Raw genomic sequence first — 17,335 nt, 5'->3', positions numbered from 1 at the left:
AACCAGAAGCCAGTGAAGATGCATAAGGGTGGGGGTGATGTGCTGCCAAGGCTTAGGGTGGGTGAGAACTCTGGCAGTTAACTTCTGAACATATTGCTAATGATTTTAAGACCATACTTGGCATTTAAGTATGGGTATCAGTTGCTGCTGACACTGCTGTTCTATGTACACAGGAAGGTAAATTGCAGTATTGTTTCGGCTTCCTTTTGTTCTCTTTGTGTTTGAAGAAAGTAATAACTGGACAAGCAAGGGTTGGCTGTTTCATGTTTGCCTCTGTGACCTTCTTTTTCTCCAGTTCAAGCTTCATGTTGACACACACACGCTCACACACCCACATGCAGCCTAAAGCACACAGAGCAGTAGCTCATGTGGCTCACTTGATGGGTATTTTGATGTCAGTGTCCACAGTAGTTGACATATTTCCACCTTTTTGGTTTGATTTTGTCTTAATGGAGAGCTTTCAGTACTTTGAAAAAGTCATGGTGTTCATCTGAGTTGACAGAAGTGACAAGGATGTTCAGTATTTGAGTGAAAAAGGCAGAGTAAGATCCACTATAAAAGCAGTAACAGTGCAAGCTGGTTCCAGCTGAAGAATTGCTACAGCCATTAGCAAATCTACAGCCATTGTGGTGGCCTTACGCAAAACAATTAAGTGACCAGCAACCACCAATGTGGGCTATAGATAAGAGTGTTTGTCCTGGGCAGGGTCCAGGGTTGATTGTGTTTGATGAGGGTGATTGTGGAGCAGGATGCTTGATCGTTTACCGCCATGAGGCAGTGCACTGTGGATAGAAAAAAAAAATCTACAATGCAACAAAAAACAAAACAAAAAAAGCTAATATATTAAATTATAAAGTTTAAAATTGTTGCACCACCAGTTGACAGTGAAGTCTTGGTTTCCTTTTCAAAAAACACCTCAAGCAAAGCAACCAGAACCCAAACCCAATGAAGCTTCCAGCAGTTTGAGAGGGATGGACTATAAAGATCATTTCTGGGATGTAAATGTTCGCCCTAGCTGCTTTCTGTCTCCATTCTTTGCATGCGTATCCTCCGTCTGTGTAAGCGCATGGAGATGTTAACATCTCCTCTTCCAAGCTGAACTGATCCCCTCTGAAGAGTCAGAAACCTTTGACTGCAGGAGCAGGACAATAACTGCAACTACTGCAGTGAACAGATGATTGGTAGCCCATGAAAAAGAATGATGCAGGACATATTTGACAGTTGTTGCATGCATCATGCTGATTCAACTCATCTGGACATGAAAATGCCTTGTTCACTCACAATAAATGTAAACAGTTGGCCCAAAAACCTTCAGCTGGATGGATTTCAATGAGAATGGATCGAATGTGGGCATGTGGCCACAGACACTGATTTCACTGGCTTTTGGGTTCCTCATCAAACCACCAATAATACTGAAGTCTGAAACAGTATGTCATATGTAATTTGTACGAATCAATCATTATTCCGTCCTCATGCTGATCTTAATTTTGCTGCTTCTGATGTCGAGTCTGCAGCTGATTTATTGTGATATGTCCACATGTGGTGGTTTAAATCAGGGATGCATGAGATGTACACAGCTCACTAATACTTTTTAGAGCTGAGCCAGCAGAAGGAAATGTGTATCTCATTTGTATGTTCAGAGTCATTCCACATGGACTGCTGAGTAATCTTTGAATTTGAACCCTTTGTTCACCGTGTCCTGAAAGTCCTTATTAAATGTGTCTTTTTCTGTCTTACTGTGTTTTTGTCTTTAGGACCAGTTCGAGAATCTGGACAAACACACTCAGTGGGGGATTGACTTTCTTGAGCGCTATGCAAAGTTTGTCAAGGAGAGACTGGAGATAGAGCAAAACTATGCCAAGCAGCTACGGTATACACACACACACACACACACACACACACACACACACACACACACACACACACATTCAAAATGTCAAATACAGAAAGTTATATTGATATACTTTAAGACAAAAAAAAGCATAAAATGCAGCTTTATGAGACACAGATTAAGTGATGGTGTTGTCTTTTCCTTCATATATATATACTGGGTAATCCTTTGATGCTGAAGATTCTATATTGAAGCTTTTTTTGTGCATTTGATCAGGCTAATGTAAATGCTGCCACTCCTGGGACTGAATCCCAAATGAATATTTATATCCTTTGGTATAATACAGCTGCGTGTGCACTGTTGGGTTCATTAAGAGCAGTAACACACCAACAGCAAAAAGCCTTTCTTCAAGACAAAAAATGCAATATACTGAGAATAGTATAAAAGTTTTATTCTAGTAATGTATGGAAGATGAAGAAGGTCAGAGATGAAGTGCTGCTTGTTTTGTTTTTTGCTTTTTTTTGCCATAGTTACATGTAGCACACTTAAAAAAGTCTAAAGCAATGCACTGACAATAGGAATGAAGACATGAGATGAAATGATGTAAAACTAAAAGAAGGGTAAATATATGTATTTAACAGCAGCCTGTCTTTGTCTCCAGCATGCTCAAAGTCTGAGCTATAACAGCATCAGCACAGTGCCTCGTGTGTTTATTCACTGTGTCTGTTGATTCAACCTTTTTCAAAACTCACCGGGCACGGACCTAGTAACTCACATTTAAAAACCAGTAGAGTCCCACTGGCGGCGCATTTGGGATTTCAAAGGGGGGATATCTCTTGTGAATAGATGAAAAAAGACACACACCGCTGAGGATTTGTGAAGAGTGATCAAAGGTCTGCATGAAACATGTTTCCAGGAAATCAGGCAGAAACTCCTTATTTTGTCACTGATAGCAAGACAACTCGCATGCATGCGTGTGTGCGTGCGCACACACACACACACATAGAGTTTGTTGCACACACACATTCCTCTGCACTCTAGCTAAATAATTAAATCACACTGTAACTGTAGTTTGTGCTAGCAGAGCCTGAGGGAATGGACAGGCAGAGACTTTGATGTTTAAATGTGTTATTCATCTCTAACAATAAACTATGATGCCTATTTTCTATATGTGTGTGTGTACATGTGTGTGTCTTTCTACCACAGTTAAAATGTCTTACACAAGTCTGCTTCTCTGTGTCTTTTGTCTGTCAGGAACTTGGTGAAGAAATATTGTCCAAAGCGCTCCAAAGATGAGGAGCCGAGGTGAGTAATCTTAAGTGTCTGTGTTTCTGCTTTTGTTTACTTGTCGGATGTCTGCAGACGGTAAGAGCGGAAAAGGCCTGTGGGACACTTTATAAATACTGTTTGTCTGTTGGAAGGACCCAGACGCTGGCTTTGATGCCATGGCATATGTGTGCTAAAAAAATAAAAAATAAAAAAAATTACTAAAAATGTCAAAACTGTTCAGTCTTTGTTTTTCTGTTCTTTAATTGTAAGCAAAAGCCACAGCCGAATCACATGACTGATTTTTGATTTTCATTAAGTAGAAAAGGATAATACACCATTAAGCTGCGAGTTTGTGAAGGCTGATGTCTTACAAACAAAAGTCTGAGAATGTGGATTCTTTGTTTCTTTGTTTGAGGGTTTGGAGACACAGTTTCTTTAGAAAGTTGGCACGCACTCATCATGGATGTAAATATTTTCGCTATCTTGGGTTTCAGTAAATTCTGTGAACTGCTTTTTTTTGTTTTTTAATGCTGGACTAGATGCATAACATGCAAATGACTCAGGAATTTATTATGTGTTTCCTAAAATATGTTTTAAGTTGAAATTTAATATACATAGCCAACAATATACTTGCACTGTCTTTCAGAGGTACTAAAAGTTTCAAAATGTGTTGACAAGACACTCACAATTCCTGTGAGTGATCCTGACTGATCACAGCTGCAGCTTCTTTTCTTATAGATTTTCTTTTCACAGCACTCGTCGGTCTGACCAAGAACAGTAAAAAAGTCCAGGGTGCTCAGTTCAGATCTGAAGAGGAGAACTGTAGATTCACACGCGTCTATAATGTTTCTTGCAGCCATTTCTAAGGCCCCAGTCACACAGACCTAGAGACCAGTTGGCAACTGCCTGGCAACCACTGGGCACTGTGGAAGAATGAGTATAATTTGACCAGTTGTGAGTGGCTGTTGATGGTTCCTGGCAGTTGTCGGGAAATCTCTTGTTAAAGCTCCAGTTATGCAGGCCAAGAGACTGGTCAGTGACTGCCTGGTAGCCACAGTACACTGGGGAACAATGTGCATTCCCTGAATGGTTGGTGAACGGTTGTGGAAGGTTGTTGGTGAAATTGGTCTTAGAGGTATATCATGCTGCAGTGAAAACCTCCTAGCAAGAGCAGATTGCCACAGCTGTCCGTAGTTTGTGTAGAAGAAACCAGCTTCTCTGCGACTCTCTAATTTCACCCAGCTTACAGCCTTCAGAAACGACACATTTTTCCCTTGGGACATGACGTGACCAGCGGGTTGCCAACTGGTTTCTGGGCCCATGTGCCTGAGAGCTCCAGAGTTTAATGTTTGCAGAACATCAGGTGAAAAGTACAAGTTTCTGGGGAGGATATCCATTTAGCTTAGGTCTGAAAGAGAGGCTGGCTGTCACCCTGAGATGAGTTGGTTCAGATGGTCAGAAGAAAAAAAAAATCCTCCAAGACATCAGTGAAACATCAATGTCACAGTCTGCTGTGAAGAAGCTTCACATCGCCATGGACTGATAGGCTGTTGTCCAAGAAAGATGCATGTTCTCTAGTACTGAGAGCTTCTGGAAATTAAATGGTCAGATGAGTCACACCTTTAGATGCAACTTTGTTTTGTAGGCATAAAAGTGAGGAACGAGAGCACTGTACCCATGATAATGAAGAAGGTAGACTGCCTCAGCATAACCTCAAACTGCCATTTGAAGCTTGGACTCAGCTGGGCAGTGACCTCAGTCACACATTAAGGCTGCCTCTGAAATATATAAAACAACTAAAAGTCAGTTGCCAGGAAAACAACCATTTCAATTTAACTCCACTAATCCTTCCTAGAAGAGCAACCAGAAATTGTGCCAGAAACTTGTTGACACCAGAAGCACCTGGTAAAGGTGCAGCTTCCCGAGAGTCACTTTGTTTTTTTAAAATCAGGTGCGCTGCATGTAAAGTATGTATACCCTGTATTTATTTCTGCAAAAATTAAAGCTTTGATTTAAATGATGTTTGCAGTGTAATCATTCAGCCTCAATACAACAACAGTTCACAGAAATAATTGAAAGGCTAATATTAACAAAACATTCACCTCCATGATGAATGTATGTAAGCTTCTAACTGCAGCGGGATACGTTAAAAGGAGTTCCACACCAGTTTGAGTGTCATTTATATGTAACTAAAGAATATGACACAAATAAAAAAAACTAAATAAAGCAGTGCAGAATGTTTGGATGTAGTTTGTTTGGAGCAGGGGTGTCAAACTTGAGGCCCGGGGATCAGAATCAGCCTAGCAAAGACTCCAGTCGGGCCCACTGGACAGCTATGGAAAATGTAAAGAAGAGCATAAATTTTGGAGTTGTAACTGCATTTTCATACATTTAGGCGATAAAGACCTTCCACATGGCCATTAATAATACACCAATGTAATTAAGTAATAGATTAAACAATGGAATGACTGAAAGGTTCCTGTATTTCACTATCTAAATATGTCCATTGAGCTACCAGATCCTTTCCTGTAACTTTACACATTTATTTCTTACAATTTAAGCCTAAAGAGCAGTGCTGGCCCATTTCTTTCATTTACTACTGCCGTATATTTTTTTGTTTTTCAAAACAAAGACATGCTGTTGCAGTTTCACTTCTTTTTCTTATATTAAGATATTTCAGGACTAAATGTGTAGATAAACTTCTTTACACTATAAAAAACAAAGGGAGTTTCACTGATCCGGCCCACTTAAGATCAAAGGGAGATGCACCCATGATGTAAAATGAGTTTGATGTCCCTGGCTTAGAGTTTATGTTTTTGTGCATATGCGTGTAGTACACTAGAAGACACGGGACATGTTATGTCTTAATCACGTGTTAATTATGTGTCTCTCCTGCAGGTTCACGTCATGTCTGTCTTTCTACTCCATACTCAATGAGCTTAATGACTATGCCGGTCAGAGGGAGGTGGTGGCGGAGGAGATGGCTCACAGGGTTTATGGCGAGCTGATGAGGTACAGCCAGGACCTGAAAGCTGAGAGGAAGCATGTGAGTACATTAACATGTTCATACTTCACTGCTCCCGCTGCGTGCCACTGAACAAAAGCCAAACATGTGCTTTCTTTTCTGTCTGTTTTCAGCTCATTCGCTGTTAGATCACATTTGTCAAAGAAACTGTTGCTTCCCGTTATAAAACGGATGTTGCTGTTTGCCCTTAACATCCGCTGTGTCGCTTTCATATGAATTTGTGTTCTGCTTGGCTTTACTTAAGAGGATAAATATGTTGGATGTAATGTTAACCATCTGTCTTTTCCACCATCTGCTGATGGCAAAAAGTGAAAGGCTAAAAGCCATGCGTTTGGGGGAAAACAGCGCCCTCTGCTGGTTTTGTGCTTTATAGCAATCCAACACTCATTCTTGTAGGGACAGTAGTATCTTAGGATTACACCAACATGATAGTGGTTTTTGTTTGTATTTAGATGTTTAAAGACTACATATAGGTTTAGGATCAGGACGTTTTAATAGCAGGTGGGTGGGGCTGCAGCTAGAGAGACTTCGTGATATCCTTCGTAGCAGCTCAAGTCTTTCCCATCTATAATATAATCTTTGAACAGAGTAACTGTACATTTAGGATTGAAAAGCATGAAAGGTTGGCATAGATTCTAATGCTGGCAGAGAAGTGCTGTCCATTCTTTCGTTTATAATATATTATCACAAATATACTAATATCAGTGTGGCAACAATCCCAGCTGAACAGCCACTGCAGTATTAGTCTTATAAACTTTTAAGTGCATCACATAGTTCTCAATATGCATGTCAACAGATTCATTTCCATGACAATCGCACAAACTAAGGCGTCTGGTACAGCTGAGGACATTTACTGCTTTAGTAACTGAACTCAACTCTTCCTTCAAGTAATTGTTGTTATATATGTGACTGTGACACAGAGTCCAGTAATTTTGCATTTGTGCACATATTTATATGTATTTTCTGCTTCTGTGTAAATGTGTCTCGTTGTGTGTGTTTGTGTGTGTGCATAAATGAGCAGCATCTACAGGAGGGCAGAAAGGCCCAGCAGCATTTGGATCACTGCTGGAAACAGATGGACAATGTAAGTGAGGCGAGAAGGAGGAGGTTTGAGTAGAAAAATGTACTGTTTAGTGTAAATATCATCTGCTCAGGACAGCCGGCTTTATTCATCTCATACTTGTTTGCATGAGGAATGTAAGATATGTTAACAAAGGTAACAGAAGGACAAATAGGATGCACTTTATCCCCCACTTTCACACGTTACATTATTTATACAAGAATGAAATATGCAATTTCAGGGTACTTGCATTTGATTTTAGCATTTCACTATCTGTGCTAATTTATATATATAAACACATATATATGTATGTATATGTAATATTGTAATATTAAAGCACATGTTTCTGAGTGTGAAAAGACAGCTGGGTTCCTTTCTTCTTCCTGGCAAACTTCCCAGTCTGCAGGGACTGAAGACAGGGGCCAAGACCAGGAAACACACTGAAAAAACACACATACACAGAGCAACCCCTCCCACAGCAAGGCAAGGCCCATGTGCCGCATTTGGCCCCTGACAGGCCTGCTTTTTGGCTCTTTACGGGCTCAAGAGAGAGAAAGAAGGAGCGAGAGATTGCACTTGTTCATCTGAGATCATTCACTTGCGTGAGCTGAGTTATTTTACACCAGTGCTCATTACAAGACCTCTCTGTAATCACAACAACTCCAAAATAAACGTAAATAAAAAAGTTAATAATTCTTATCTTTTCACATTTCCTGGCCCGAGGCCCATTAGTTGAGTTCAGTGCTGCACAACCATTCGAGTGTTTCAGTGTGTGGGCTGCGTGACTTTAATGGTGACTACCTGGTGACTGAACTGTAATGTCTCAGCTATTCGCTGCGTTTCCTTCATTGGTAATGTAACCCAGATGGCTTGGCAGGAAATAAACTATCCTCCTCTCTGATTCATCTCCCTCTCATTCACATATTTTTTTATTTTTACATTTTTTTTATTGAGACATGAAATGGAGAGGCTGCGAAAATGTTATAAAATCTTTTGATTACTCAATTTATTTAAAATTGTGCGTTTATTTTCTCCCTTTCAGAGTAAAAAGAAATTTGAAAGAGAGTGCAAAGAAGCAGAGAAGTCCCAGATCACCCACGAGCGGCTAGATAATGACATCAACGCCACCAAATCAGAGGTGGAGAAGGTAGGAAGCCCCCACCTGTAATAACACCGTTATGTGCCTTAAACTGTAAGATGCTGTGGTAGCAGTCTCCTCGGCTTGTTTGCACTGTGGGATCTATGCAATGACGTGACTTTTCCCTCCTTTTGAAAATTAGAAAACACAGTATTTGAATTTGTTATGGTTTCAGAATTAGTCGTAGCACCGTGATGCATGTGATTTATAATGTGGACAGACTGGAGGTTGGTGGGACATCAGTGACTGTTGATGTTGTGTTGGTGTGTATGATCTGTTCAGGCCAAAGCCCAGTTCTACATGCGCACTCACGCGGCCGATGAGAGCAAGAACGAGTACGCCGCTCAGCTCCAGAGCTTCAATGCAGAGCAGTGGAAACATTTCCACAGTGCCATACCACAGATCTTTAAGGTAACTCAGACATGTTGAACTGTAGCTCTGGCTCTCTCTCTACAGCACACCTTCCTCCCCTCACACAGAACCTGTCACAACACATAGTCCCTCCTCCATGAACCTGGAGGTTTCTCCCTGTTAAAAGGGAGATTTTCCATCCCACTGTCGCCAAGTGCGTGCTCATGGAGGAGGGGTTGGGTTGGGTGTTGGGGGGTCATTTGATTTTATTGAGGGGTCTTTACCTTACAATATAAAGGACCTTGAAGAGGTTGTTGTTGTTATTTGGCTCAATATAAATAAAACTGAAACGATTTGAAGGGAATTGTACCTTCAAGTCCACGTTGTTATTTACTGACACAATCTCACTGATTCTTTTTCATTGTTTTTCAATGACTTTGTATAAAGGTTTCCATTTCAGTGAAAGCATAGTGCTCTGTGTTAGTGACCCATTAAATGTTTAACACATGGCTTTAACTGATCTTCTAACCAGGTATCAGTGTTTGTCATTAAAAGGATCTGCTTGCAGGGGTTTGCACGTGCGTCTATGTGTGCGTCTATGTGTGCGTCTATGTGTGCGTCTATGTGTGCGTCTATGTGTGTGTAGTACTTGGCTACTTCCTAGTGTTGATTCCATTTCCTGTGCTCTGTGTAACAGAATCTGCAGAACATGGATGAACGTCGGACGGTAAAGCTTGGAGAGACATATCGAAGCTTTGCTGAGGCAGAGCGGAGAGTTATTCCCATCATCTCCAAATGTCTAGAGGGAATGGTTTCAGCTGCCAAGGCTGTAGACGAGCGAAGGGTAAGTGTAGGAAGAAAGGAAAAAGAGCGGTTATTGCTAGCATCTTCAGAAATCTGTCTGTCTAGACGTGGGGTTGGTGTTTGGATAAAGATAGGAAAACTTATTTTCCTCCTCACTTCCCAGGATTCAGCAATAGTTGTGGAGTCATTCAAATCTGGCTTTGAACCTCCTGCTGACTTCCCCTTCGAGGACTTCAGTCAGAATTTGAGCAGAACGGGCTCAGATGGTACCATCAGCAACACGCCCAAAGGAGACAGAGAGCGAGATGGGGCACCGGGGCCACGATCTGATCCGAAACACCCCATGAGCAGAACCAAGAACAAGCTCTGGCTGTTTGGGAAGAAACCAAAGGTACAGGAAGTGATAAATGCTTCTTGTTGTTGAATAATTCACCCTTGTGGACCTGTTCATGTTAGTCTATCAAATGGTCTGTATTTGTATAGCGCTTTACACTATACACAGTCATCCACCCATTCACACACTGGTGATGGCAAGCTACATTGTAGCCACAGCCACCCTGGGGCGCACTGACAGAGGCGAGGCTGCCGGACACTGGCGCCACTGGGCCCTCTGACCACCACCAGTAGGCAACGGGTGAAGTGTCTTGCCCAAGGACACAACGACCGAGACTGTCGCAGCCGGGGCTTGAACCGGCAACCTTCCGATTACAAGACGAACGCCCAACTCTTGAGCCACGATCGCCCCTAATCAAAATATAGACCTAAAAAAATAATAGTGTCATAACGTAAAACATCCAGAAAAGATCTGAAAATTTCTGTTTGCAGGTGAATTTGCAGTTATTTACCCATAATCCTTAGATGTTTATCACTCAGTAGGATCTTTATAAGGGCTCTCCATAGTGACCTACATACCTACATTGCACTAGAGCAGTTCTTTAACAGACTTCATACATACAGTCAGACAGCTTTATTAGGAGCTCATTTGATTTTAACCGTCCCTGCCCTTTACATCATACATTTTTCTCTTACAGAGTCATTTTTTTTGCATATTTTCAGATATTATTAATGTTATTCCCCCATATTTAATCACTTCCTCTGGATCAAGCTTGTATTCTCAGCTCGCGTTGAGCTGCAGCTTTTTTTTTTTTGTCACCTTTCCAATAACAACACCCTCAAATGCTTCCTCCAACACACTCCTTGGACCTTGCCCCTCTCCATAAAGACCGTATTGATCAATCATTAACTGCCTGCTGTTGGTTCATCTGAGCGTCATCATTTCTTTTTAAAGACTGTGTGGCTTAGATTTGACATCACTTCTTTTCAACAGAGAGCTCCCCCGATCCACGTTGACAGAAAAATGTTAAAGTCAAACTGATCTCAGTTTGGAATAAACAGTGTCCACGCCGGGCTCCAGCAATCATGTGAAGAAGCTGATTGAGATTGATTTTTCAGGAGATTTGATGAGTTGCATGTGGAGGTTTTTGGTAGATCTCTACAACAAAAATGTGCTGAGTTAGAGGATTCGACTGTGGATGGATTATGATGGCTGAACCACTAAAGGACTCGCATGCAGAGCTCGTACCAGCAGAGTGGGGAAAGCACCCTTTTCATCTGGATTGTTTGCATTCCCATCAGATAAACTGAATATGTATTTGTGTATGTGTCACTTTTTTTGAACAAATTAGCGTCATAAACTTACTTCCTGTTTTATTTTCAAAGTTTATTAGGTTTAAAGGGCTCGGCGAATTAAATGTAGAAGTTCCAGCGATCGTTAAAACCCAGAATTTCATCCTGATCTAAAACGACCTGCCGTCAGGAGAAACACTGCACCGTGAATCCAATAAGTCATCCTGACCTCTGGCTCTGTCCTCTCTTCCTGCCCCCCACCCAGTCCCCCGCCTGTTCTCCTCCTCCACCACCTTCCTCCTCTCGTCCCTGGTCCACCTCCCAGTTATTCCTTGCACGCCGGTTTAGTTCTGACCTCGTCAGCCACTACCTATCTGAGATAAAGACTACAGTTCCCAGAATCCCGCGAAATTTGCGCAGCCTGAGGAGAGGGGTGAGACAGACAGTAGTGCCTGTAGTGTGTTCGAGTGAGACAGGTTGATGTGTTTTTTGGTTTTCGATTCTTCTACAGGCTGTCTGCAGGCCCTCTGTGAACGATAACAATCTTGACTTACACAATGAGCACAAAAGGCACACTTTCAGTTTTGACCTGGATCGTTTAACTACTTTTGTCCTTGATTGATGAATACATCGAGCCCATACATTGTCGTTTGACTTGAGAAACTTGCAGACACCCTAAAATATGATTTCTTCTTCTCATTTCTCCTTTTTTTCCTGTTTTCCCTTCCTCCCATATCCTCCACCCTCTGCTTTTCTTTTTATCTCTCGTTCTTTTTTCTCTTGGTGTGATTATTTTGCTTCCTTCATGTATAAGATGGAATTTTGCTCTAATCCCAAGACGGAGGATCCTTGGTGATTGACGGTGTGTCGGTGTGCGAGGGATTCAGAGGGTATTTTTGGCATTGTGGCTGCAGTGATGTGTTCGTGGGAGGCATACAAAATAAAAACAGAGATGCCAACATCAGACATGTTGTGCAGATGTTGGTCTGAGGCTGTAGTTGTAGTGTGTGTGTGTGTCGCTCTGCTAATGGCTTCATTCAGCTGTCAAACAGAGCTTTTTGCTCTCTCACAGTTTTAACACAAACATGTGAATAACATTCAGACTCCGTTTCAGTCCTCAGCTTTAATTGGCTTTTATTCCTTTCAGGTCTGTCAGCTTCATCTGTGATTGGCGGCTTTTTGTTTGGTCTACTAAATTTGATGCAATCTGAGAGTTTAAACAAGTGTTTATGATAATGGATTCATTTTGAGTGCATCTCTTTGAGCCGCTTTATTCTTCTTGGACAGGGTAAAAACAAAGCAGTATACTGTTAACAGTAGATTCATGGATAGATGGATAGTTGATGAAGTACCAGTATGGAACGTGATAATATCTTGCAATTTGAAGCCCTGTTATTGGATCGTACTTTGTTTACCTCCATGTCTGCCAGCATGAATCTGCCATCTTTACTCACAGGTACTGTGCCTGTGAATATAACACACACTGCTCGCTGCTGATCTTTGAAAAAATGCATCTGCGCTCCTGTGTTATTGCTCAGGTGCAGCCATGCCTGGGCCATGTATGAACGAGGACAGAGGATTTAAAAAAAAAAAAAAAAGAAAGAAAGAAAGAAAAAAATCTTATGCTGCTGAATTTGGAGCACGGTGTTCATTCTACTTTACAGATAATGTGAGGACATTTTAAAATGAAAAATTTCAGTTAGAAAATGCTTGTTTTTGTAGACCTAGTATGAGTTTTATAAAATATTGTGCAAGGTCCATATTATTCTGCAGCTGCTTTTATTGTGAGGCTCTGCCGTGAAATGTAAAACAGGACAGGATCAAGTCAATACGATTAATTTTTATTTATTGAGCAACCTCTTGGCGACACTGGGAAGGAAAATGTTTTTTTTAACAGGAAGAAAACCTCCAGCAGAACCAGGCTCAGGGAGAGGCAGCCATATGCAGCGACCGATTGGGGGTGAGGGATGGGAGACGAGACTGAAGACACACCGTGGAAGAGAGTTTGACTTGGTTAGGAAGCTGCCGATGAGCCATTTAGCAGCACAGCATATGACATTTTATAGGACTGGGTCAGAGCCTGTAGTCAGACCTCCCTGAGCAAGATGGCAGCAGCAGCAGCAGCAAGCCCGGCTTTATGTGGAGAATGAACTGTGCATCAGTGACTGTTGTGCTGCCACCTGCTGTCAAAGAGCAGAGTAGCACAAAGCCAGCAGCAGGATGCAGTACTTTACAAGACATTCCTTTAAATGTGAACTGTGACTCAAACGCTCTGCAGGCTGTCACTGCCCACACATTGGGTAGTTGGGATGTTGTTATTTGATGCAAGAACATGTTTTTAACTACTTTACCAGTACGTTTGTTGCTCTCTGTTAGTTTTGTGTTTTCCTTTGTCCCTTAATGAATCAGCAAGAAATCTTCCCACCATGAGAATCTCCTGAGTTATGGAAAGTGCTGTAACTTTGCACTAAAAACAAGCAGGAGTGGTGTGTACCTGTGAAAGCGTAAAACGCAATCAGCGGGAAGTTTCATGGGGGGGGGACACACACACACGCTGCTGCTGTGTTTAGTAAACACGAGGTGCTGGACCACACTGAGAATGCACACAGTAAACACATCCAGTAACCAGTGTGAACACTCTTCTGACAACTAACAGCATCCACTGTTGTTCTCTCTTTTTTTGTTAATGTGTGACGGCTCAGTGGTCAGTGAAGATGGTAAGTGAGTCTGCGTGAGTGTGTAGACTAGTGCTGTTGAGAAGACTCGGCCATGTAGGTGCCAGTGCATCTAACCTCACCATGTAGGACTCCCATAGTGTCCAACAAACAGTGCACAGCTCAGTAGTGTTAGCTGGCCACTTCCTCTCCAGGTAGAATAGATTTCCTGTTGTCTGTCAGTACAAACAGTGCATGTGGATCCTCACGAATACAGACTTCCTCAGTTTTAGAGGAACAGCTGTTGTTCCTGTCAGCTGCATTCAGAGCTGTTTATTAGGCTATATATAAATTATTTATATTATTATCATGCTTTATATATTTTCTGCTATGGAATTGATGAAGCAGACTCATCACACCATGAGTGGACTTTAAGGCCAGCACAGAGTGTGTGAGCTGTCCCTTTGAGCTCACATTAATCCAGTCTTCATGTTTTCCCTCTACACTGTGCTGCTGTTTATCCCTGCAGATTATTTTGGTGTGAGTCGCCCAGCTAAGCAAGTGAAGCATGCAGCTAGCTAGCGTTACAGTTCAGTATTTGCATACCGTCACGAGCCCGCGTCACAGGCGGAGGCACACTGATAAGGCTGGTGGTGCATGGATAGGAAGGTTTGTTTGTGTTGTTATTTTCACTAGCTAGGTCATGCTTTGTGGAAGAAAATGTTTTTTTTTCTTTAATGTATTTTTTTTTTAGCGTTGTGGAAAAGTCACGTTGATTAGTTCCCCTTTTTTCAAATTAAGGCACACATCTCTCCAGCTGATGTCTCAAGAATGAGGCGACTCGCATCAAAGCACTCTAGATGGATATTTACTACTGAAGATCAAAGGTTTGATTTGGTGGTCTTCTTTAAAATTCAGAGAAAGGGAAAACAGCAATGTGAACATTTCCATGACAACCGAACAAATGAATTGCTGATGAAGCTCTTTTGACAGTTTCTGGATCAGAGGCTCTAGAAAAGCTGCTGTTTCTTTCACCTCTAACATTTGAGCTGCTTATTTCCACAACAAACCAGCTCACGCTGCAGCATCTGGGCTCCTAATGGAAATGAGTCGCTGGTGTAATTGCATCTTAACAAAGAAGCAAATGCAATAAGCTTTGTTGCTTTTGTTGTGCTTTCTGGGGATCATTCTCTGGCATCACTCATCTAAAGTTAATCAATTCCGCGACAGAGTCTAATCCTGTTTTTGTTTTGTTTTTTCCTGCCCCAGGCACCGTCTCTGGAGGATTTCAGCCACTTACCTCCTGAGCAGAGGAGGAAGCGACTGCAGCAGAGGATTGATGAACTCAACAGAGAGCTCCAGAAAGAGATGGATCAGAGGTAAGACACTGCCCAAGCCATCCAAACCAGCAAGATTGTAGGAAACCTGCTCTGGATCTTACAACTGTTAAATGATGTCACTGTCAGATATTTCCATCCAGGATCCAGGTTCGCTTTTATGGCCCTCGAACTGTTTATCGCCATCAGTCTGCTCTATAAGCTTGGCTTGCTTGCTTGTGTGTTTCTGTCAGAGATGCTCTGAACAAGATGAAGGACGTGTATGAGAAGAATCCTCAGATGGGAGACCCCAACAGCCTGCAGCCCAAAATATCAGAGACCATTTGTAACATGGAGAAACTGCGCTCCGAAATCCACAAAAATGAGGTAAAGACAGGACAACAAGGTCTCAGTCATTATCTACATGCAGCTTCTGGCCACCTGTTGAAATGTATACTAATGAACCGTGTCACTGACAGACGTGGTTGTCTGAGGTGGAGGGAAAGCAAAGCTCCAGAGGAGACAGAAGGCACAGCGCTGATAACCATCACCATGGTCCTCAAGGCAGAGAGAGGTATCAAATGTTCCCGTCTTTTCTTTGGAGGACTTATGTTTCTCACTGAAAATGGACCTTTGTTTTTCACTGTTCAGAAAAGTTAAAGAAACAGATTGAAAACACATCAGATCTCAATCATGCACCAGAGTTAGGACTTAAAGGATGAAAAGATGCCACATCTTTGGATGGAAATGAAAGGGCAGATTTCAGAGATAGCCCAAAAATCAAATCAAAGAAAACTGATGCAGCAAGCTTGTCCACTTTGCTGAATTTAATTGGGGCAGCTTAAATTGGTATTCAGCGGCTGGTCTCGCCCCCACGTCCTTTCATTTTTCTGTCCAGCATATTTTCTACAACTTTATTCAGTTTTCTTTATATAGCTCCAAATCACAACAACAGTTGCCTCAAAGCAGTACAAATGTTTCATGGGCCAAAGTAAAGCCTTTTCCCTTTTTCGGTCACCATTTTTCCATGTGTACTCTCGATGCACGCTGGTTCTTGTTTATCTTCTAAATCAAATATAAGTGTGACCAGTCCCGTGCACACTAAGCTCACGCCTGTTTCCTGTCAGCCCTGAGGGCAGTTACACAGACGACACCAGCCAGGAGCATCAAACGCCTCATCACCGGCCCGGTCCAGCGCAGCCTCGACATCCCAACCCCGACCCACACGAGTTCGACGACGAGTTCGACGACGACGACCCTCTGCCTGTCATCGGACACTGCAAAGCGCTCTACTCGTTTGACGGTAAGCACGTGCAGTCTGAACTGAGCTGGTTACAGAGTATCAAGCCTGATGTGGTCAAAAACAGGTCTAAGTGTCCTGTTTTTGTTTGACTCTCAGGTCAGAACGAGGGCACGCTAGTGATGGCAGAAGACGAGGTGAGACTCTTGAGTTTGATTTGAATGGTGCAATTTGAAAACTCGTCTCCGGTGAGTCGTGGGAGAACGTGACGTCCTGACTGTCTGCCTGCCCGCAGGTGTTGTACATCATCGAGGAGGACAAAGGCGACGGGTGGACGCGGGCGAGGAAGCAGAGCGGGGAGGAGGGCTACGTTCCCACTTCCTACGTAGAAATCACGCTGGAGAAAAACAGCAAAGGTGCCGTCACCTACATCTGAGGCTCCGCTGTCCTCTGTCTGTCACGCTCTCCATGTCTGCCTGCTTCTCAGTGTAACACCACTAAAAGGAAAAGAGACATCACTGTGAAACATCTGCATGGACTCCTGTCGTCTTGTTTGCCTCGTTTCCATCCCATCCCTTCATCCTGCACGCCCGCTCATTCTTTTAACCCCATAATCACTCGTCTTCCTCTCATACCTGCGATGTTTCTAAGCACAAACAGGAAGGACTCATCGTGCGGTGTTTGAGCGATTTGTGTGTAATATGAGGCATTCGTGTGCGCATCCACCGCTGTATGTAAGCTACACCTCTTCTCCTAGATCAAATGAATTAAGATTGTTTTATATTATACGTTAGAAAGACTTTATTTTTATTTTAACACGTATTCTAATTATTTTACTGTCTATGTTATTTTTAACTGGAGATGATCAAATTCTTGATTTTAAGCTCTTGACATGTCTGTGTTTATTGAAATGAAATATGCTGCATTTACTTTGCCTTTCTGTCTGATTTCTCTGTGTGTGTGTGTGTGTGTGTGTGTGTGTGTGTGAAGCAGAGATGGAGATAAATTGCGTGCTGACTTT

At 42.3% G+C, this 17,335-nt stretch overlaps 1 protein-coding gene across 3 annotated transcripts in view; it reads left to right on the top strand.

Annotated features, from left to right (window-relative positions):
* Positions 1–17,335, top strand: part of fnbp1l (formin binding protein 1-like) — a 50,750-nt gene that overhangs the window by 29,244 nt on the left and 4,171 nt on the right. Inside the window, exons 2-16 of one of the 3 annotated variants that reach the window (XM_005753535.2) lie at positions 1,755–1,870; positions 3,086–3,136; positions 5,999–6,146; positions 7,147–7,209; positions 8,228–8,332; positions 8,606–8,734; positions 9,372–9,518; positions 9,642–9,869; positions 13,807–13,821; positions 15,028–15,137; positions 15,329–15,461; positions 15,554–15,648; positions 16,202–16,377; positions 16,474–16,511; positions 16,610–16,730. In XM_005753535.2, the coding sequence (XP_005753592.1) occupies positions 1,755–1,870; positions 3,086–3,136; positions 5,999–6,146; positions 7,147–7,209; positions 8,228–8,332; positions 8,606–8,734; positions 9,372–9,518; positions 9,642–9,869; positions 13,807–13,821; positions 15,028–15,137; positions 15,329–15,461; positions 15,554–15,648; positions 16,202–16,377; positions 16,474–16,511; positions 16,610–16,730 (1,675 nt within the window). Of the gene's footprint in view, positions 1–1,754; positions 1,871–3,085; positions 3,137–5,998; positions 6,147–7,146; positions 7,210–8,227; positions 8,333–8,605; positions 8,735–9,371; positions 9,519–9,641; positions 9,870–13,806; positions 13,822–15,027; positions 15,138–15,328; positions 15,462–15,553; positions 15,649–16,201; positions 16,378–16,473; positions 16,512–16,609; positions 17,249–17,335 lie in introns of those variants that run through there. The other 2 variants (XM_005753534.1, XM_005753536.1) reach the window with 2 other exon arrangements.

This window comes from Pundamilia nyererei, unplaced genomic scaffold, assembly GCF_000239375.1.
Source record: "Pundamilia nyererei isolate P.nyererei 1_Seehausen unplaced genomic scaffold, PunNye1.0 scaffold00436, whole genome shotgun sequence".
NCBI lineage: Eukaryota > Metazoa > Chordata > Actinopteri > Cichliformes > Cichlidae > Pundamilia > Pundamilia nyererei.
Note: the sequence above shows the minus strand (reverse complement) of the source record. Positions and strands in the feature narration are given on the sequence as shown.